Source organism: Thermobia domestica, chromosome 7 (genome assembly GCF_964235325.1).
Source record: "Thermobia domestica chromosome 7, izTheDome1.hap1.1, whole genome shotgun sequence".
NCBI classification, from domain to species: Eukaryota; Metazoa; Arthropoda; class Insecta; order Zygentoma; family Lepismatidae; genus Thermobia; species Thermobia domestica.
The window spans coordinates 201,362,493-201,387,159 of NC_137460.1; the positions used below are offsets into that span (position 1 = coordinate 201,362,493).

A 24,667-nucleotide genomic window follows, 5' to 3' on the forward strand; every position below is an offset into this window, starting at 1 on the left:
AATGAAATGAAATGAAATCTTTCAGTCAGCCCCATGATTATACTTCTTAGGCTAAGGGAAATGGATTATTTAGGCAAGTGAGAAAAAACTTGGACACGATACTGTCCACCACAGACTTACTTGGCCGGGGATTGAACCAGAGACCCCACGCATCAGGGGTAAGCGCTCTACCACTGAGCCACCACGTCCCCCGACTTTGAACCTAACATTTATATTATAGATTTATTACGAAAATACGGAAAATCGTTACTAAATGAAATTACAAGAAAAATGTGCTTGTAATTTTATTTATTATATCCAATGTTGCCAGGTACCTTATTCTTATGACGTATAAGTCTAATAGATACAATCACTAAACTTGTTAATTGAGTTAGGCTCGTTTCGTTGCACATCAGCTATTGTGTAATAACAGTTGTGTGTGTGTGTTCGTACTAGCGATTAAACAGTGTAACGACACTATGACCGATGTGCAATCAAACAATGCCTAGCAGTTTTGTTAAGTTAAGCCCATAACTAACAAATTTAACTCATCAAACTTAGTGATCGTGTGCAGTCTCTCTATGTCAGGCTTTCCAATGCTAATGAATATATATATATATTATATATAGGAAATCACGCCGAAAAAATATAGGAGGTTTCGTGAAGCTGTGAAAAAGGAACATTTTAATTATTCAATAGATACAAATAAAAATCACATAGAAATTACACCAATTGTTATATGAACATACTGTTCCGACAATACATCCCGTAGCAGTACATTCTACTCTAAATGTAATTAAATGGGTAATTGTCTCGTAAAACAACTATCTGAAATGTAAAATAAAATCTAAAATGTTAAGAACCTGCAGCTGGCCCTTATAAGCTACGATTTGACTATGTGTACATATTCTACAATTATTTGCCTACAGTTAGTGCAAGGAATTTTCGTACACCTAAATGAATTATTTATAAGTCTTTCAAAATCACTACTCCACAGAACTTTTTAATGAATATGACGGAACTAGTTTATTTTTTGTTCCATTTTGTAGGTATGAATACTTTTTGCGCTAACTGTACATTGTTTGGTGTAATTATCTTTAGACAATAAGCAGGAAAGGACGAAATACAGAAGAGTCTCCATTCAACTACCCTATTATGGCCACAAAAGGCCCTCCAACCATTTACACCTTATTTCATTATGTTATTTTCACAAGTGGAAGTAGCAATGCCACAAAAATATAGGAGCATTAGAAAGCCTGCTATGTATAAAAGAAGTAGTCCTAATTGACTGAGCAACGCCCAGGCCAAACCCCTTGAAATTGGTACCACTAAGGGAGGATTTTTGAAAATTGAACAAGGCAAGGAAAGGAAGGAAATTATTATACAGGGTGTCCGAGAAGTCCTTCCCTGACTACAGAAATTGATAACTCAGGCTAGAAATAAGATAGAAATATGAAACTGGTGTTGAATTGTTTACAAACTATAACCGTTTTTGTCTGTGTTAGGTTTGTTCTGTTTTACCAAGTCTCAATTTTTTTTTAGGTTTCTAGTACGTAAGTAAGAAGCCCAAGAAGCCATGCCAACCAACCAGGAGAAGGCACAGTGTGTCCTGTGGTACCATGAGACACGATCACCAACCACGGTGCAGAGACAGTTCCAGACAACATTTGGGAGGACTCCACCTGATGTCAAGAGCATTAAAGCCTGGTATGAGAAGTTCAAGAACACAGGGTCGGTTGCTGACCTTCCGAGGTCTGGTCGACCAAGAACCTCAGCAGACACGGTGGAGGCTGTGCGGCAGTCTTTTCTGAGAAGTCCTAAGAAATCGGTGCGCAGGGCCTCACGTGAATTACAGATGCCTATCCATGACATTTTACACAAACGTTTATTATTTCGTGCTTACAAAGTGCAACTCGTTCAGGCCTTGTTGCCCGACGACGGTACACGTCGATATGACTTTGCGGTCGAAATGCTATCACGTATTGAGGACGATAATGGTTATCTCAGACGAATTGCCTTTTCCGATTCCGATTCCGATTAGACTTCTTTTTATGGGGTTATGTCAAGGATGAGGTCTACCGAACACGTGTACCAGATCTTGAAACCCTGCAGCAACGAATAACCACAGTCGTTGCATCGATCCCTCCAGTGATGTTGGCTAATGTGTGGATGGAAATTGAATATCGCCTAGATGTGCTACCAAGGGTGCTCATGTGGAAGTGTACTGATGTGACCAAAACTTTTATAGTTTGTAAACAATTCAACACCAGTTTCATATTTCTATCTTATTTCTAGCCTGAGTTATCAATTTCTGTAATCAGGGAAGGACTTCTCGGACACCCTGTAGTAAAATGTCCATATCTCCGAATCTCTGAAGGGTAGAGGAAAAGACATTTTGATAAATGAACTTCCCATGTAACTCCATCCATTACGACTCTGCAAATTATTACATAAATAACTATTCTTTCTGACCGGAGCTTAATACAGTTATTTATGAAAACTAAAACCTGACAGTGTCTGAGGAAGACAACGTTAAATTGTTGAAACTGTAACATTTGATTTTAGTATTAATAAATAACTGTATTAGCTCTGATCAAAATTCCTATTCTTGATCAAAAATAGCTATTTATGAACTTCCCACTTAAAATAATTAGACACATGTCTCACCGTTTTGACATTTACCTTAGAAATGAAGAAGAAAAAAAAAAGGGAAGAAAATAGATGGAGTTACAATTGTTATAACAGAATGACTATACCTCGAAATACTTACGGTTAGAGACATGAAATTTAGTATTTCGACTTTTCATTTAAAATAACTACAGACGTGTTTCAGCGTTTTTCAACAATTCCCCTACAAACAAACAAAAAGTGACTATTGCAATTAAGATCTCAAAACTCCTTAAGGTTAGACATATGAAATTCGGTATTTAAATCTTTCAAATGCTAAAATAAAAGGTACGAGGCTGCAGGCAGCACACATGCCAGGGTCTGGAAGCGAAGTCCCCAGCTAGCTGAAGGCTAGTACTCTTGGATCATGAAATAAGATACGTGGCAACATTGGATATACGAGAAATAAGATGACGAAGCACATTTTCCATGTAATCGTAGTGATCATTTATCAATAATTTTCAGCCTTTTCATAATAGATCTACAATAGAAATCCTACGTTCACATTAAAACAGATGATGATGTAAACGATACACTTGCCTGAGGAATTCAGCTGAATTTATGAAGATATCCAAAGGAAAATAGGTGGACGAAGTATCAGGATCAATTAAGAAACAACGCACCATAAAGATATAAATATTTCGTTATGTGTACAAGTTGCACGAGGAATAAGAGACAGGGAGTGGGTACGTTGTATGTATTTGCATCCGTCAATGTTTAAACTTCAGTAACAAGTTTACCATGAAAGAAAATATAAAATAGAAAACGTAAACACAATGATAAAAACACTAGCATAACAGTAACATAGTAGGATATCATTATTCTTTTGCTGGGGCTACAACGAAGGGGTAAAGAAAGGCCGAAGTTAGCATGAAAGATAAGTCAAGTACTTGTCGGGATTATCAATTGATCTGGAAACGAAAACATCATTTGGTGGCCATAGAGAGGACAAATATACATGAGGAAGCAAGAAACGAGTTATGTATAAACACGAGGACAATCACAATGCGGATAGAACACAGAGGCAATGAAGAAATATAAAAACTTGAGCGATCACTCGGTGGCCATATCAGAGCAGTGTTGGGATACGGTAAAGTCAGTTCGAAGCTGAGCATGATAAGCAGAAGCAAATACTGAATACTTTGTTTAACTGCACAGCCCGCACAAAAAGGTGGGTCCTCGCCACGAAGCAGAAATTCATGTGTTAAGTATGAATGTCTAATGCGAAATCGAATTAAAACTCGTTTCTCCTATCAAGGAAATCTTGGGCTAACGGTCCAGACATCAAGTACAAATTTCAGTACATGTAATTTATTGCTGACATTCTGGTCCATTCGAGCTACCTGCACTGATACAACTAAGCAGTGAATAGCGAACGTAGATCCACGCTGGGTAGGAGATGAAGCTCTCATCCTTTATAAAAATCAACTTTCGCTGCACGGTCTGTATTTTCATTATCAGACGTGCTAACATAGCTCGGAACCCAGCGGAGTTGTACCTCATATCCCTGTACTAATAATCTATGACATGATAGGAGGATTTGCTGGACGAAAGGATGTTCACTTTACACAACAAGGAGACTATTCAGTGCACTTTGAGTGTCACAACAGATTTTGTGTATATGACACCAGTGACATAGTAACGCAAGTTTGTAAAATTGCGTACGATGATGGAGTGTTCAGTTGGAGTAAACTGGCGATCCATAAAAATGCATCCATAGTCCAACTTTGAGTGGATTACGATATGATAGTCGTTGAAGGTCAATGCGATCAGCACTCCAAGAAAAATGGAACAACACTTCAAGAATATTGAATGTTCTTACTCTTAGACAGTGATATTTTATTTTAGAGAAAGTAAATCCTGTGATCGCTGACCAACATGAAAGCCTGTTCAGAGTGAGCTGTAACCGTCTAATAGCAACACGGAGATAACATGAACGGCAATACATTGCCAGGTCATCCACATACAACATTCCATGACCAGGAGCTGATACCTGTGTCATAGCACCATAACTTGCATAAACCAACTGGTTAAGGCAATTGGACTATAACTGGAGCTGGACTTAGCCGATTTCCCAGGTTTCAGCCTAGGAATATACACTTCACACCAGGCAGCAGGAAATGATCCTTCAATTTAGATTCAATTATAGAGGTCTACAAGATGATGATCGCCAGTGATAAGATTACTGCGAAGCATAGCACTCAGTATGGAGTATAGCTTAGTGCCATTTTTTTTTTTTTTTTCCCCTAGTGAAAGCAGTGTAAGCTCAGCAACAGTATAGACAGGTTCTAATCCTCATTATTTAGTGACGTACTATGTAAGGGTCTACGTTCTGCTCGTGCTTTAATTTGCAGGAAGTCAAGCGAATAATGAGCCTAACGAGAAACTGCAGCAAAATTCACTGACAATCCGCATCTGGACTGCGATTAATTTGTTTTGCAGAAGGACCGCAGAAAAGTCGACGAAAGTTCCTGCAGACAATGAACTTAGGACAAAGCAGCAGTCACTGAAATCTCTTTACTTAAACTGGAGACATAGTCGAGGCAACTAGGTTTCTCTTGTTTAATCACGTACGTGCTCTGACACGATCACTGCTTGCACAACAAGATCACATGTCTGAGTGCTTATATCAACAGGCTGCAAGCCGTGTGAACGAGTTGATTTCATAGCAGATGAAAAGGTACAGGCAAAAGTATGAGCCGGTTCGACGCCGCGGGAGAAGTACACTGTATTAGACGATGTGCTGCGTCAGAACAATTGCCACAGAGGGCAGCGGCATTGCACGATCTAGATGAGTGGCCGAAACGCTGGCATTTAAAACAGTGCAAAAGGAAGAGGAATGTACGCTCTTACCTTTAAGCAATAATATGCTACATTATTGCTTAGGCTACTTACAGCAATATCGTGCTACATATGGCACTAATATGTTACATAATATGCGTAAGATTGACAGGTAGTCTGGGATGCCAAATGTAATGATGAATGAATCTATCGATTGTAGCATGTCACCGTCGCGTGTGAGATTCACTTGATTTCCACAATATGCTGCTCAAATATATGATCTTGATTTCTGCTTCCTACAAGCTTCTAAGGTCTGAACAAGTAATCTCGCCTTTGCTGATATTCAGTTCCATGTGCTTCAACTTTTATTGGGACTGTGTCCAAGATGCTGCATTTGAGCAATAACTTTGATTATTTGCCATTTGTAGTCTGTGTAAGAAGAGTTCCATTTCTACGTTTGTGAACATGCCCTTATGAAAAATTTCCAGTGGCAATATGTTGCAATTGTCTAAGTAGAATAAAAGGTTAAAGTTTATTCAAACTGTCATCAGTTTCTTCTGTTGCATCTTTAACAACCAAATATTGTGGAGCACGTTTCACAACCTTTTCCTTGTTTGCTTTCACTAATTGTTTATTTGTATCTCATCCTTTTAAAGGGGCTGGTGCTGAGTCATATTGTTAAAGTGACAATCATTTTCTCCACTACTTCATCATTCTGGAGGACCAACGAGGCGGGCAGGTACTATCTATCACAACCTTTGTCAGGGAGCTACGTGATGACTCCAGATCCTATGTGCGACGAACAAGCACCACTTCTATCCCCGATTAATAGGTACTTCTACGGAGACCACCGTTCCATTGGCTCATGGTAGAAGCCAGGTTTCTTTGGAAGTCCAACATGACGTATTCCTAGCTTTCCCTTTGAGGGTATTACTATATCTAGTACGGCTAGGCGCCAACAAGCTTCATTCCGCTGTTATAAGATCCCAGGAGCACCAAAATCAGATCCAAAAACCACAGCCTGATCAAAATAATTTAAAAAATGGAAATCCGACCCATAAACCAAATTGTAGACTATAAACAGTTACCAGAAAAATAGAGGATTCATCCGGTGCTATCTAAATTGTAATCAATTGTCAGAGCAAGGTCTCAACAGAAAATCCGACCGGCTTCATCCAAGGCATCATACAGTACAGTAATATCATCCCCTTGCGGCAGATTAGCGATCGAGATCATCCGGAACACGGGGTTTACGATATTGGTGATAACATCCCCAACCTGGAGTATAAGGGCGTTTCCTACTGACCTGAAGAAATTTATTTCCCTGATCTTTGGCAGGAAATTTCCTGACTTAGGTGTCAGATGATGTTCATATATAAATAAGGAATAAATAACGGTGAATATTTATATATGAGAATATGTATTCATTAGAGACAAATAGTAATCAATTCCTCGTACGTACATTCCACTTACCTCCCATAAAAATCTGAGCAACGTCCCATACTGTGATCATTAACGGTTGGCTAAGCAGAAATTGGTGTATAATTAATGTTAGAAAAAATATATTTTATAAAATTTCCCTGACTTTCCCTGATTTCCAGTCTTTCCCTGAATTACCCTGAGCTGCACCATTTTTCCTGACCAGTAGGAACCCTGCAGGGATTACCGGTATTGCAGTTCCAAAGAACTGTGCGATAGGGTCGCCACATCCCTAACGCTGTGAAGTGTGTATTAAAGAAAGAAAAAAAAAGTAACATTTTACTATAAAATTAGTCTTATGTCACTTCAAGTGTGGCATCGCATAAATTAACTAGTACATTGTACATCTTAGCATACAGAATATCTATGACACCACCGAGGGCAAACCTTACGAAGTAATTCTGAACATTTTTCTTCTTTACAAAAAATTAAAACACTTAAAAATATTAATCAGAAATTTCTCCATTACTTTTACATTTATATACTGAAAATGGAGTTGGAAACCTTGAATCATTTACAACTGTTATATATAGATCTTAAAGTAAGTCCACCTCACCTTCCTTGTGGAGAACACCATGCAAAGCGAACAATATGGCTCCTCTTGGCTGCAGAAATTGTTGAACAATTTTTCCTGCTTCATATTCCTGTCTTCGTGAGCCCACAAGCCTTGGAATACAGGTTTATCACCTTAAAAATGAAAAGGGTCACACTTAGAAAAACTTAAATGATATAAATGACAAAATACAGAAACACATACAACTTTCACATGTGCGAATTATAAAATATTATATATAGAGTGTCCGAAAAAGATTGTACCACTTTTTTAAATTGTCTTTCTGGGTGTCCAGTGTATAGAGAGAGGTGTCAGTGACAAGGATTGCAATTAGATACTAAGTTTTGATTAATATACCCGTCGTTCCCAAGACCACATTTTTTTCAAGATGGTGACTACACAACAACGGAGGCATTTTATGCTGCAGAATACGCAAAGACAATGCCCGATATCACTGTTCAACGTAACTTTTGACGACAGTCTAGGATCGATACACTTAACAAGAACTCCATTAAGCGCTGGCATAAGCAACTCATAGAGATAGGTTTCCTATGAAAATTCAAAAATACCAGCAGTCCTTCGCATTCGAAGGAGACAATGGATAGAATTTGGTAATCCTTCCAACGCAGCCCTACAGAGTCAGTTCAGAAAGCGGGTCGAGAGTTAGCACTGCCCCACTCAAAAGTCCGGGATGTTCTTCGTAAGCGTTTGAAATTCAAAGCTCACAAGCTGCAATTTGTGCAGGTACTCACTGAAGACAGCGCGATTTTTTTTTTTTCCTGTCTTTAGTGTATGCATAAAATGAAAATGAAATCTTTCAGTTTAACGTCTTACGATTATACCCTTTAGGCTACGGGAGACCATGATTAAAGCAAATGAATGATGGAGAAAGTGGGAGGAACCGGGAGTACACCGAGAAAAACCACGGACAAGATGTACACCACAAACTTACTTGGCTGGGGCTCGAACCAGGGACCTTATGCATCAAAGGTAAGCGCTCTTGCACTGAGCCACCGTCTCTATTTCAGAGAAACAGGGAGCAAAAAAGCATTAACTAGAATTGTACTAAGAAATTACTAGTTGCAATATATTTATCACGTAGAATACCTCCTCTACATAAATGGAATTATAAAATCACGTAAAACACAATGGGCCTTATACAGAGTCGTTCTGATGCGTGATTAGTACCGTCCTAAAGAGTGCGACTAACATATACTAAAGGCCTGACTACTGCAGGAAACATGATTGTAATCATACGTCAAAACGACTCTGCATAAAGCCTAATGTATCTTCCTACTGATCAGCCTCTAGTGTACGAAGTTCCGGGTTCAATTCTCGGTGAGACAGCTTTGAAATCTGTATGCATTACGGTGGTTCAAATTCCACCTTGTTTCATATAATCTCGATGCTGAATAGTGATCCTAAACTACAACAAATAAACAAATACAGTTTGCTATTTAACAGACTCTAATCTTCCTTGTAATAGACCAAGTGTGGACAAACCTTGCCCGTGGCCCAGTAAGATATTCAGAATGGTCCCACAGAACCTAAAGCACTACCATTTTCATTTTAACATTTATTAACAGGAATACTGTTTCATACAGTGTTACAACTTTCCCAGTATCTTTCTTCTCTTCTCTTTAACTTACTTATTATTTGTATCATGTAAATAGTATTTGAGTGAGAGAAGTAATAATAGATTAATTGTAAAGTCACGTGACTACACGACGCATACCTTTCGAGAACTGGTCGTTTCAGGAAGAGGGTGGAAAGTGTAAGTGAGATAATGGTGAAACAGCAATAAGGCAGTATTTTAATGGTACACATTTGAAGCACTAAACTCGAGATTTAACATGCACGTCTATTATTTACTTTTTATTCTGTGCTGAGACTTGCGATTACATTACCAATTAACTATTTATACGTACAAGTATTGTGTCCATGTTGAAACTCATTCTCATTGCTTTTAATTGGCATAAAGTGTCCCCCCCCCCCCAAAAAAAAAAGTGATGTAGCATTAAGGCATTCAACAAAGAATAGAAGAACGATTTCTCTTTACAATGAGAAAGTCACACAAATTATTTTGTCTGATCTGTAATTCCTGGATGTTTTAGTATTATTTCCTATTTATTGATATTTTCATTTTACAGTTTTCCTGATATAAACGATAAAGTGGTGATTTTATTCAATTAAAACTGAAAATACCCAGTAAAAGTTCAATGTTACTTAAAAAAATAATAATAATAAAAAAAACTATTACCTACGATATTACCTTATTTTTAAACTAACAAAACTCGTAAATGTGGATTTTTTTTTTTTTTTTTTTTTTAAAGTGGCCCTTCGTGTAATTTCAAACAGTAAAAAATTGGCCCCACAACACAGAAATTAAGGAAGTTTTATCACTGATAAATACGTACCATTGAATTCCTCTCCAGTTTCATCAGAATTCTCATTCATGTCATAGTCTCCCTGAAATAAAGACCTCATGTATATATATCTGCATATAATGTGATTGGAATAAAACATCTTGTTAAAGTTTAAAAAACCTACTCTACTTATAAAAAGTGCGAAAGACTGCATTATTCATTTCATAGAAAGTGCATGTTTTCATTAATTTCCTTCTGATAAAAGAATGTAACTGGCAACAGCTCCTACCTTTGTACGTATTTTGACTAAGTAATACCTTTGACGTATTTAAGTAGTTAGCGTTACATGGATTACTATACTTCTCTACTGGAAAGAGAATAAAAACCTCTCTCATTGTATGTAAAAGCATATAACTTGAACGTTAAATAATCAAATCGTAGAAGAATCTCGCACTTGATTAACTGCTTACTGATTAGAATACAACTTTCTTATGTTTACTAGTATCATTATTATTCTGCGATAGTAATATTCACTTATCATATCGTATTTTATCAGCACTGAATCTTATGTTTAACGTAATATTTCTACTACAGATAGTGCTTTACACTACTGGCAGATAACACCTTTTATATATATATATATATAAATAATGTTTTTGAGTCAGATCATGTAGCACCCAAACGTCGAGCTTCTTTTCATAGCCAGCTTTCTTCAAATAATTTAAAACTGTTTGGTGATGGATTTTTACGTCATTGGCGATGTCATGAATGCTTACATGTCAGTCTTGCTCGAAGTTTGCCAGAATATCATCAGCTTTTGCTATGACTGGTCACTCACTGCGAGAAGCATTTTAAACATCGAAATTTCCAGAAGAAAAGTGATTGAATCATCTTTAGGCTGTTGCTTTTGATTATGTATCTTGCCCATAAACAGCTCAAATTTCCTCACGAGACTGGACAGCATTTGCGCCTTATCGAAATATAATTGTAAAATGTAGCGTTGTTTTGCGGATAGTTCACTCACATTCACGGTGCAATACTTTACGTTTGTTTACAAGAATTTCTTCATCTATTAGCTTCAACTATCAGCTGTCGAATAACATTAAGCCTGACCCACTGCGACTCCCATATCCTGAGATTTGGGACACCAAAGCCATCCTGTGCGCAAAAGGCTCACTACCTTTTAGATTACCTGATATTAAAACTTTTCAAATCTTTAAATTCTACCTACTAAAATATGTATTTTTTTAAAAAAAAAAAGTAATTTCACAATATTTTGAGCCTAATTTTTCATTTTTTTCCTGTAGAACTCCTTACTAGTTTTGATGCAATCACTTTTCAGAGCAAATTAAATTATTTCTAGTTTACTAAATTGCAATAGAAATAGATTTGGTCTCCCGATACTTAAATATTCAATCTTTTACTTCTTAGCTATTTACCGGTATTATTCGTTTCATCAGTTATTATCAGTTTTCGGTTCGTATATCTCTATTCTAATCATGAACAGTAGGAAGCAATTAATTATTGAATTTATTTGCAAAATTATGCTGTTTTGTTAGTAAATGGGTTGAAATCCTCACAATGTACACAACCATGCTACACATCTATCCACTCATCATGCGACAATTTTAAGAATTCTTGTTATTCTCATGCTGTCTGAGTAGAAAATAAATAAGATAATAAACATGACTTATTCACAGGTCTTTTCCATACGTTGAAACTTTGTACATATTTATAGAAGACTCGGAATGTGAGCGCTCAATACAACAATTACAAAAACTGATACGTTATAGGTGGTGCATAAGTATATTAATGTCAACCTTTGAAAGAAATTTTGGAGAAAATCTAACACTTTCTGTTACAGAAATAAAGAGACGTTATTATAATGTAAGTCAGTTACATGAAGTTGTTGAACCTGCTCTGAAACTTACACTGGAAATTTCTATAAATTATGCATGAAAATACTTATATTGGACTCTCCGTTTCATTCTTGCTTTCCCTGAGGAGGCAGACCGATCTGCATTAACGCACTAAAGCTGAAAATTTTCCACTTTACGAACTAGGGTATTATCAGGAACTTAGGAAAAACACGCTTTTTATTATTTACTCAAGTAATATGGCAAATAAAACTTTTTCACATACTGTCACATGATAACTAGGACATGAGTCACTTAAAGTAAGTGTATCAGCAGACAGTATGGCTAAATTCTTCCTTTGGATGAAACTCATGCAATTGTTTAGAATACGTTCCATATTAAATAAATTTGACAAAGTAATTGCCATCACAATTTGATCAAGAAAAGAGAACTATAAACCACTAGAAATAATTGGACCAATTAGCGTTGCTTTGGCTTGTCAATACTGGATTATTTCGAGTGACCTCGGTTTACAGATATTGGACTGAATTGTTTGCTTATTTAGTTGGATTTCGCGGTTATTGCAATCACACTATAATTGAGTCACTTGGCTTCGGCGCTGTTTGAAAGCTAAGAACATGCGATAAAAGATAGATGACATTCTCAACCTTTATTTCTTTACAATTACCCCCTGAAAACAAATTGTTTTACTTAAAAATTCCAGAACGGAATTGAAAATGACAATAAACCCTAACAACTTAATTGCAACTGACTGCAGAACGAGAAAATCAGTATTAATAAATAAGTGTTAATTTCAATGCATTCATGATATGCTCCACGCTGATGGGTCAAATAAAATGTACTTACGAATTCAATGGATTGATGTACGCTGTTGAATAGTTATACTATCAATGTGCTGGCCAATTCCATGCAATAATAAAAATTACTATTTCTGTATTTATCGAATGCAATGATGAATACGTTTATTATACAGGGTGTAACAAAAAGGTACGGCAAAATTTCAGAGGTGGATTCGTTATGGGTAGACAAGCCAAAAACATATGGCCATATGTCGGGAAATGCATCGTTACAGAGTTACGGCCACTGAGCCGCCTGATGGTGTGAAATAGTCACATTCTGGAGCGCTCCTTAATGTGACTCAATTTAAACCTCAATAACTCAGCCCCTAATTAAGCTAGGAAGATAATTTTGGTAGCAATGTGTTTCTGAAGGATGAAGCTTTCTGCCGATATGCAATTTATGAGTGTACCCCCAAGAAAGAAGGAATATCATCCCCAAAATCTTGATGCAAAAACAAAAAGCACGTTATTACCCTCCCCCGTCCGCCGTGGTACCCCCACATACATAACATACATATTGGCGGAAAGCGTCGTCTTTCAGGAATACATAAATACTAAGATTATCTTCCTCGCTTAATTAGGGGCTGAGTTATTGAGGTTTAAATTGAGTCACATTAAGGAGTGACAAGAAGGTGACTATTTTACACCCGCGTCAGGCGGCTCAATGGCCGTAACTCTGTAACGATGCATTTCCCGACATATGGTCATATGAACTTTTTTTCTTGTCTACCCATAAGGAATCCACCCCTGAAATTTAGCCTACCTTTTTGTTACACTATATTATATATATATATATATATATATATATATATATATATATATATATATATATATATATATATATATACCACCCCTTTCCAAAAACAGGGAGAGTAAACATGGACATCCACTTTCATTTTCTAACTCTTTTTTACTATGGAGCTCTTTCGTGGCTAAGCAGTTAGCGCACGCGCCTTTGGCGTGGAAGACCCGGGTTCGATTCCCGGAGGAGTTCATGTGGTTCGGATTCCACGTTTATCAGTAGGTCCCGTCCCATATAGCTTCGCTGCTGAAAAGGAAAGTTAAAATCAACTCAATTCTTTTTCACTATGATTGCATTGTCAACAATTCCTTTCTTCCCCATACTTATGATGAAATTTTGTCACAGAATCTTCGTGCTTCCAATACCTCCCTTTCCTAAGAAGAACTCTATATAACGAAAAACTTACCTCTTTTCCATTTTCCAGCGACGTTTTCTGTGATGACTTCGATATGATGCCATTGGTAGTTGCTTTCGTAGAGACCATTTCATGCTTCCCTTTCTGAGACAAAGATGTTAAACAGACTTGGGCTCCAAAATCACTCTTCGATGTTTTCGACATACAATAATCAATGATGTCCCGAAGTTCGTACTGAACACCTTTCTCTACCAATTGTCGCTTCTGTGGTTTAACTCCGTTTTCAACAGGCGATTTCGTTTGAGGTTCTGAGTTAGAATTATCACTATTTGCAGCTGATATTGCATCTCCTCCCACAGCTTTCTCATTTGTGCTATCGACAGCCATTGGCTCGGTTTCCTGTGACGATGAATCATTTGTATTGGCATCCATGCTATTCGCTGACTCTGGCCTACTATTACTCGTTTCCATGCATTCTACAGGTTCTGTTTTAATTTCGTTTTCTGTCAATAACTTCTCCGTATTACTGCCACTATTCTTGGAAGCCTCTTCATCCTTCTTACTACTACTACTACTGCTACTAGTAGTAGTATCATCATCATCATCATCATCTAAAACAATTGTCTCAATTTCTGATGGATCCTTCTTTTTAGGCATGATCCTCGGAGGTTTGGCCTCTATAGTCATTCTCAACATCTTCGGTCCTTTCCCGGGCTTGTCTCCTGAGCCAGACTTCTCTGCCAACTTACTATGCCACTGCAGGGATTCTTGCACAATATTTTGCAGAGCGGCAGTATCAATTCCCTTCGGGGCATCAGTGATAATTTTACTTTTTCCACTACTCACATCAGCAACAACTTGAATGCAATACCGTTTGCCATCCAGTGAAGGTAAAAGAGGCTGCTGTTTCTGCTGATCTGACAAGTTCTGTGGTACCGGTATTGTAAAAACAAAACTTGATCGTTTATTTCCTGTTACATTTTCTCCTTTGGTACGACTTGGATTCACAGTACTTTGGTTATTTGAATCTTTCGTAGGCTCCATAGGTTTATTTTCGTCTGATTGACCAACAGGAGATACTTTTCCTGTAGAATTATTTGAAACGCACGTGGACTTTTCTCCTTCACTAGCTTTATTTGAGGATGTTGCTGGAACAGAATCTGGACTATTATTAACGGTGGACTGGGTCTTGGTAATTGATTCTTCGTTTTTAACAGGTGATTCTGTGTTACTTATGGGTTTCTCTGCAGCTGTACTTTCAGGATTATTGCTTTTCAGTGAAACGTTTGTTACAGAGTTCTTCAATAACAACGATTTCTTCCTAATTGTGCTTAATGGTGATCTGTGAATTCTGTTCGCTTCTGGTTTTGGTAAAGGTACCACAAAATTCTCAGGCGACTTCGAGACTGGCGAAGTAGACGAAGTATCTGGAACTACGGGACTACTGGTTTGACCACTGTCAGTTGACTTATTAGGTGTTTGCTCTCCAGTTTCTTCCTCCTCTTTAGAAAGTTTTTTCGTCTCCTCCTTCGAAGAATCCTTTGGCGACTCCTCTATTTCTTTTTTCGAAGATTCCTCTGCTTCTTCCTTTGAAGACTTCTTTGTTTTCTTGTTCTTTGAAAACTCATCCTTCGAGGATCTCCTTGTCTTCTTTTTCTTCGAAGACTGCTTAGTTTCTTCCTTCGAGGACTCCTTTGTTTCTTCCTTCGCAGACTCTTCCACTTCTTTCTTCGAAGACTCTTCCACTTCCTTCTTCGAAGACTCTTCCACTTCCTTCTTCGAAGACTCTTCCACTTCCTTCTTCGAAGACTCTTCCACTTCCTTCTTCGAAGACTCTTCCACTTCCTTCTTCGAAGACTCTTCCACTTCCTTCTTCGAAGACTCTTCCACTTTCTTCTTCGAAGACTCTTCCACTTCTTCCTTCGAAGATTTCCTTTTCTTCTTCTTCGCAGGCTCCTTTGTCTCTTCGTTTGCGGATTTCTCTTTTACCTCTTGGGCAGCTTCTTTCGCTTTGTCTTCTGTTTCACTACTATTCATCTGTTGTGTACTCACCTGCTCCTCTGTATCATCTTTTCTATCTGGACATGCATCTTTTTCGGTTTTAATATCTTCAACTTGAACAGGTAACTCACACGTACCAACCTCTTTACCATCAGTCTCACTATTAACAGGAAGATCAGGCTCTGTTTTGATCTGTATGGGTTCTGTCTTCATTTGCACCTTGTCAGTTCCTTGCAGAACATTCGACAACCTATCCGAAGCAAATTTGCGAAAATCGGCCACCTTCTCTGGGGTGTCCAAATCAGCATTACTTTTCACAAACTCAAAATAAGCCTCTAGGTATTCTTTGGCTTCCTGGGTCCACGGGATGGTCTTCACTATTTTCTTCGTTGCAACGTCCATTATAAATCCAGTTTGAGATGCATCTGAATTACCATCCTCTTTCTTTGGACCAAGAACAAGCACAAGAGTCTGGTTACTCCCACTACTATAGTTTCGTATTCTCCTTCCACCTTTGCTTTTCCTCCCTTTGGACGAAGAACCATCTGGTATGTAGAGGTCATCGCTTGACTCTTCCAGTGGGTCCTTTACACCTCTCTCTGCTTTTACAGTCTCCTCTGTTTTCACTGCACTAACGTTGGGGTCTTCTGGTTCGGATTTCACTTTCTTCTTCCTGCCACCGCCTTCATCACCCGCGCTGCTATCAGTGTTCAATGTTCTCTTACGTCTTTGTTTCTTTCTCTTATTTAGACCGTAGCCATCGTCACAGATTGTCGCCTCTTCAACTTCTGTAAGAAAGAAAGCAAATAAAGAAAAATAAGATACAAATATTTATTGTTTCTCTTTCTTTAATTTCATAACATAACATAACATATACAAATGTATCCTTAACACTCAACCTCTTCCTAAATATTTGTAATTGTCATTGCACTTCAGTTTGTTTCTCATATAAACAATATTATCCCACACAAAACATTCTACAGGGATGGGCTCTGACCTGGCACGAATTTAATGGAATCCAATGAATGAAAAATGATTATCTGCATTGAGAACCGAATCCAGATCTCCGGCTTATAGTGCCGGTGCTCTAACGACTAAGCTGCAAGATCTATTTTCTGACCTGTCATATATTCATTCTTAAACACCGTGCCATGTACAGTCAAATTTATTATTTAGTCCGTTTATTACATAATAGTATAAGCTGAAGTGAGAGGGAAGCCCTGGATGAGTCGGAATTCAATATTCTTTATCTCATCTGTCCGTAAGTACATGTGTACCACGAGACGGTTGACACAATCAAGTACGAAGGCAAAACCTGCTTAGTTGTGGGTTCACGCCCCAATTTAAGAACAGATATTTACTATTAATTACAATTTGTTCATCATAAGGTACAAATCACAATCATGAAACGTTAGAATTTAGAAATAAATATGGACTACTCGCTAAATTAAACAATTAGGAATATATCTAACTTAATATTTAGCACTAAACTCTTTCGAACTCAAAAACACATAAGCATAACTTCCAAATTAAATTTACTACACATCTTAAAATAATTTTCTTAGCTGTTTATCATCATAGTTCAATCTGAGTAAGATTTTAAAAAAAAAAGTCCCACGAATATATCCTTTTAGACCAAAGGAGACGGGTCACTAATGAATGTGAACGATTATAAGAGAATTGTTTGACTGAGAAAATGGAAATCCGAAGAAAACTCACGAGACAGTTGTCTACCACAAACTCATATGGGCTTGGATTGAACCAGGAACACCTTGCAAAGCTCTACCACTGAGCCACCGTGTCCCCCCGGAATTTCTCCAAGGTATCGCTACTGAATTAAAAGAAACTGCAACACGTGAGAGGTGAGAGTCAGGTAGCCACAGATTATTTTGATACGAAAGTTTAAACGAACAAGTGTGACGAGCGGAAACGATTGTTTTATTCAAATACTGAAGTGTCGTGTAATAGACGGAGATTTCAAGATCCGTAACAAGATGTTTACGAAAGTGGAACGATATGCGTGGGTCAAAATTGAAGTAGCATAGTCTAAGGTTTTAAGGTCTGTGTAAAGCATGTGGTGACGAAGTGCTACCGTATCGAACAGTAGTACGATGGATAAAATGTTTCGGAAAGATAGGGATACAGTTCATGACGATCTCAAATTGACAAACTACAAAATTCAGCTCGTTTCTTTCTTGTGTGAGGTGGATCGGCGATGAATTGCACGAGTTATCAAGGAAGCGAAGCGTGGTAGAAACACCAAGGTGCGAAAAATGACAAAGCAATGCAATTGCAAAGTATTTCTTGCACTACTACTAGAAGTAAAAACTTCTTTGGACGAACTGTCACTATGGATGAAATCTGCGATCGCTCCTATGAAATATGCCTGAAGCATCAATTCAATGAGTGGAAGCATTCTGGACCTCCTCACTCAAAGACAGTATATCCTCCGAAGGGTGGCAATCTGAAAGTTATGTTCATTGTGGCATACGACATCTATAAGGTAATCCTGCACCACTTTGGATGTCACGGGAGAGACGGATAATATACTCTGCAATTTCTTGCATCATCATCTTCGTCCCGCACTCAGGAGAAAGCAACAGCACTTGCTGACGACGCCCTTCATCCTGCATGACAATACCTGGTGTCATACGACTTGAGCGGCGAAAGATCTCCTGTGTAGCTAGAGATGAGAAGTACTGGAACATTCATCGTAATTCCCGATATAAGTCGGTTCTATTACGATCTCTCTGCTAAGATGAAAGAAGGATTACGGTACACAGGAATACACCATCAATGCCATACAGTAGTCTCTGTGAAACACCAACAAAGATGACGTGTTGACTGTGTGACGCTTTCCATGTATGTACCAGAAAGTTCTAAGACATGGCGAGTGATTACATTGATTTTAGATGTACAGAGTGTTCGGAACGGGACTGACGGTTTTTAGAAGTGTATAGTTTTAATATGGTCAGAGATACAGAAGAAAAAAAAGAAAAAAAAAACATGCATTTAAAGAAGAACTCAAAGTTTATTTGGTCTTACAAGTCATTCTAACTCAGTGTAACTCCACGTCAGCTCCATTTGTAACTCTTACAATATCTAGCCTGAAATCTCTCTCCACGAATTCTGTAACATCTGAGGTGTTACTGAAGCAATCGCATTCCTAATACGGTTCTTCAGTTCATCAAGGTTACGCATCTGTTACACCCAGGGGTAACACCAGGACAGCGTCGAGGCCACTTAATTGGCCCATCACAGTCTAACCAATGGCCAGGAAATTCAGTATCAAAGTATTCCCTCACTTACAGGCTCCAATGTGGCGGGGCACCATCCAATTGTAATACCACTTGAGGTTGCAAATGTTGTAACCGGGGATAGCAGTGTTAAAGCATATCTAAGAACACATTTCCTGTTATGGTTTGCTCTATGAAAAAGGAGCCTATAACTGTGTTAAAGCATATCAAACATTCAATTTGGGACTGTCTCGAGAATGTTCTATGTACGCATGCGGATTCTGATCCCCATATCCTAACATTGTGTCTGTTAACACAGCCAGAGAAGTGAAAAGTTACCTCATCAGAGAAAACAATGTTCAATAGGAAATGATGGTCATAATGAATCCTATCCAGAATTTCAGTAGCAAATGCTGCTCTCTGTGGCTTATCGTTGGGCTTAATTTCTTGCAACAATTGAGCCTTATACGCGTGCAAACGTAATCGTTTGTGTACCACATTGTGCACTGTTGACTTTGGAATTGCCAATTGCCTGCTCGCTGCGCGAATTGAATTCCTCGGGTTACGTGAGAAACACACACTAATTGCATCCACATTTACTTCTGACACATGCGATTTACCATCGCTATGTTGTTTCATTACACTCCTCGTTGATAAAAATTGATCCACGCCTGGATACTGTTGCGTGATGGAGGATCCTTGTGGTAAACACGTCGGAAGTTTCGTTGAACTTGAACAACACTTTTTGTCTCTGCAAACCACCACACACATTGCGCCTTTCCGACTGCCAGCGCCATTTCTGTTTATCAGCGATACTAGCGCCGTCACCGGTAGTTGTTCAAGTATGACAGTTTGCTGAACAAAACTTTTTGAGTTTTCCTTCAATATGAATGTCTTTCTTTCTTCTGTATCTCTGACCATATTAAACCTATACACTTTTAAAACACCGTCAGTTCCATTCCGGACACCCTGTATTGTAAAAAATCAATGTAACTGATATTTGATCTGCCAATAAATCCAGGTACGAATTACAGCAATGTTGCAACTAGATTTTATGCAGCCCTTGTAGAAAATATAAAACGAAGTCTTTGGGAATTTACATCGTGTCTGTTTACTCTGTTCTTTATTTTAATAGAAAATAGGAAAAGGCTGAAATTTTTACCATTTCTAATTTGTTTTGGCGACGATTTCAGAAAGAAAGAAAAACAATCTTATCGCATCACATAAGATCTGATCACAAAATCTGCCCTTGTCTATCACTTTCTTCTTTCTTAAGAAATATGAACAATCCTACAATTACAATTCTTAAATTACATTAGGAAACCTACAGAAATAGAAAAATACATGCAGTTTATTTATATATCACTTATTTGTTGGAACTGAATATTTCATAAAATCTGTGTTTAACACTAAACATTGGTAGACATTCCTTCAGCAATACACCCTATTCTTTGAAGTCGATAAAAATTAGAAGACAAGACACACTGTAGTGTGTTCAATGCTATCCTACTGGGAATCGAACTAGGGGCCCAATGCAATAAAGGTACGCATTCTAGTCACTACAGCCCAATGCAATAATGGTACACATTCTAGTCGACTACACTACAGAAGAGGGTTAAGGTTCTCCAATTAACGAATTAACATATATGATGCTTACAAAGAGGAAAACATTTCAATACACGATTTTCCACAGAAAAGTGTTTAATATACTCTTCCAATACGCTTCGGACGATAAAATCGCTGCATGTAAGTATGACATTGATAGGACACTATTCAGTGAATCCTCTAAGCCTCAAACGAGTGCTAACCCATTTTGGCAGTTATTATGCACCCATTCCTGTTAGTCATCTCGTGTGTGGAAGTGAAAAAAAGAAAGAAAGCTATAGAATCTATGTGTAATCCTTATAAATTGAGATTGGAACAGAATGGATATAGAAAGATAACGCATAATATATTTTTTTTATTATTCTGGGAAACAAGCACGTTACATCAAGTATTCTTATGTCGTATGCGGATGACATTGAAACGACAGGGGATGTACGTATGGATAACTACAGCTTCATTTCAGCCTCGATAAATATATATATAAGGTGGTTAACTCTACTGAAACTCTAGTTGATGAAGCTTGCAGACATTAAAGCAGCAGCAGCAATAATAATAATAATAATAATAATAATAATAATAATAATAATAATAATACTGCTAGGTGGCATACATAAAATTCAAGGATGCGTATTTACTCTGATACCCATTATTTATACTATTCATGACTTCAGTTGACCCCACAGCTGTCAAAATGCTTAACTTCAATACTGCGAGGATTTACCGACAACTGTACCCAGTTGTCAGCTCAAAAGTACAGCAATAGTTGCTTATCTCGTCACGCTCAAAACACAGCAATAATCGCCTGTCTTTTTATTAAAATTGAAAACATAAAAATGAAATTTAAAACTAATAAAAAAGCTCTCGTAAGAGTAGTTCAATAAATTTTACTCCTTAATTTTAATAAATCCAAAACAGGGGGTGGATTACCATGTGTCTGAACGTGACTATCTTCAAAGCTGTTTCGTGCACAGAATATCCAGAACAATCGTTGATGCTATCGGTATTATTATTTTCGTTTTTTCTAAAGGTTATTCTTTCTCTGGTGATCTTACCCATTTCTCCAGCCTTCAACCAAATATCTTCGAGAACTTCCAATTGTTCCTCATCTGGCATCTCCTCCATCTCATCCATTTCCATTTCATCCAATACTCGTTTGACTTCAGGCGGAATCTCCTTTACAACCTTCTCTGATTTTATGTCATCTATCTCTCCTTTGTCTTTGTGGATTGGATGGCGCTTAGGCTTCTTCTTCGGAATTTCAAAATACATCTCAGGAATAGAATCGTTACTAAAATTAGAAAAAAAAAAAAAATACAACATTATTGAGAAAGAATAGTCAGAACATTTAATAAATAATTAAGTGTCATTATTCGTTACACTTTCTTAAAACTGCAAGGTGTGATGTTCGGATTGCTGATTTAGTACATCTTTGTTTTGTGACCACGTGTGGCGGATACTTTCGAACAACGTGGGCGATCGAGTTCGCACAAAACTTGATAAAACCGCTACAGAAACTCATAACTGGTTAAACAAGTCTACAGTAAGTCTGTTCTTTCGTATGTGCAGTTACGAGGTGGACGAAGAAGTTTAATGGGTTTAGGAAGCAGTGGACGATGACGCCCGCTCTGGACGGCCACCAACAAGCTGAAATAATGAAAATGTGACTCGTATGCGTGAGTTGCTGAATGCTACCGTCGAATGAGTGTTCAGCTGCTAACTGACACACTGGACGTTCCAAAAACCGTTGTGCATAACATCATTACGGAAGAACTGAACATGCGAAAGATGTGCAATAAGCTGGTTCCCAAATTGTTGACAGACGAGCAAAAGACCAATCGTAAAAGTGAGCTGAAGGATCGCGAGTAAACTGAAGAAACATATGGAAATTGAACCGGATTATTTGAACAACATTATTACCGGTGATGAAACGTTGAATTTCAATAGACCCAGAGATGAAGCACCGGACACCAAACAGCACACCCTGGTGTCCCAGAAATAAAAGGCAAGGTTGAGCAGATCCAAATTGAAGACAATGTTCATTGTCCTTCGATGCTAAGGGTGTGGTTCACAAGGAGTTTGTATTTCAAGGAAAGACCGTTACCGCTGTCTAGTACGTGGGTGTTTTGAAAAGACTGCGAAAAGGATCAGTATAATGAATATAATTATTACTCTTATTGCTAAAGCGTAATTGCAGAGCAGCTATATTGCACTGGCAACAATTAAAAATGGAAGACTAAATGTAAATCCCTGACGACTTCCAATGTTATCATAGCAGCACTTGCATGTAAGGACTTATATAATACTACCTTAAATAAAGAATATCAACAATTTACAAATTATTCAATGTGACGAGAACGCTACATGTCATCTAACTTCGTTTAGTAAGTGATTGCCACTCACTAATTTATGCACGAATGAGTGAAGTAGCTTAAACATAATTCCATTTTTACTTTCAACTGTTAATTCACTGTTAACGTTCCTCCCTACGTTTCCAACCACTTCTCTGAATTTCAGTGAATAACATAGAAACAAAACTATGAATATCAAAACTATGAAGTGAGCTAGATAGTATCTAGAAAATACTACTCAAAAAGCTAGTAACTGTTTTCAAGATCTTTCTTTCTATAGGCTACAAATTTGGGTGCCCAGCTATGTGGCCATAATTATCGGGTACTCATATTTTTGAAAAATATGGAAGTTTTCACCAAAGTTACTGTGTTGTTTGCTGCTGCTGTACGAATAATACGAAGAAGAAGAAATAAGAAATGATGAGCGTAGTGAAAACAAAACAAAAAAACTTCGTCAGGATGACCAGTCATGGGATTCGAACTGAAACGTCCTGGTTGCGGTGCAACAATGCTAATTTAATTCCCTCTAAATCAGTTTAAAACTCTTTTGTTGGAACGGCTACTTACAAAGAAATGAAACATAAAAATTAGATCTATACAAGCGTAGTTTTGCTTGTTGAATCAAGGAAGTTAGAAGCTAATTTGCAGAAAAAAGGTTGAGGGTTTTCAGAAATATGCTGATAAAAATACTTGATCCAACAGATGATAAAGAAGCAGAAATAGAAGGAAGTTCACTAATATCACAGGATATTTAACGATGGGTGTGATGCATTGCTCGCGTTAAGAAATACGCGCGAAGAAAATGAGGTTCTAGTTGGGAAACCAGTGGGAAAGAGATCTTTCAATAGATTCTGGAGCAGATAACATAAAATTGTATTAGCTTAAAATTATGTAGGAAGCTACGTAACTGTTAACCATTGTATCGTATCTTCGAAATGAAACTTCTAGTTTAACGTCCCACAGTCCGCCCTTTAGACTAAAGGAGATAAATGATTAATGAAAGTGAATGGTAATGAAATAACTGGTGGAGTGATAATGTGGAAGGAAACGGGAGAACCACGAGAAAGTCCATAGCCACGATGTGTCTCCTACAAACTCCCTTGGCCTAAGATCGAGCCAGGGACACCTAGCACTGTGGCTGAGCGTATGAATCTTCCGAGTTTAAGGCCCTCCACACACCAGTGACAAAACAATTGAGCAACTACTTTTGTTTCTACAGTCAGCTACTTCACGGAGACAAAGAACAATTTTGTTGCCATACTCTGGCACACTGGTGACAACAGAAAAGGTGCTGGGCATTTGAGATCATAATTTGGCAGGATATTGGACATAGTACAATGGATTTCCAAGAACGTGCTATTGTTTGTTAATATTAAATTTGAGAAAGAAAGAAACGGGTGCATTATATATACATAATGAGACATTGCTGAAGGGAAAATTTTACACAATATACAGTGTTTACGATCCGTCGAAGTTTTTTAACTGCTACAGAATGAATGTGATCACCTTTGAACTGTTGTCTCCAGTAGCACCAGTAACAACAACAAAAAGAAAATTTCAGATTAGCTGTACCACCTGAAGAAAGACTAACATTGATATTAAGGTAAGCATTTATTATCTATATGTATTAGATGAATTTACCTGTAAAATAAATCAGTAGTCAGATCACCTGATGACATTTAACAGGCACACATGGACATGAATATTCCCAGTTTCCATGTAAGTAGCTTAAACCATGTAACTGCAATTGGATTTCTAGTTTGGCACTTTTAGTACATT

General features: G+C 37.7%; 1 protein-coding gene across 4 annotated transcripts in view; it reads right to left on the reverse strand.

Annotated features, from left to right (window-relative positions):
- The window catches only part of LOC145690656 (uncharacterized), a 256,803-nt gene that overhangs the window by 29,261 nt on the left and 202,875 nt on the right, over positions 1-24,667 (reverse strand). For all 4 annotated transcript variants that reach the window (XR_014132253.1, XM_081765766.1, XM_081765764.1 and 1 more), the window contains 4 exons: positions 21,593-21,828; positions 13,750-16,487; positions 9,877-9,928; positions 7,463-7,593 (listed from right to left, as the gene is read on the reverse strand). Coding sequence is in view for 3 of the 4 variants with exons in the window: in XM_081765766.1 (XP_081621892.1) it covers positions 7,463-7,593; positions 9,877-9,928; positions 13,750-16,487; positions 21,593-21,828 (3,157 nt within the window). In the remaining variant the exon portion in view is untranslated. The remainder of the gene's footprint in view (positions 1-7,462; positions 7,594-9,876; positions 9,929-13,749; positions 16,488-21,592; positions 21,829-24,667) is intronic.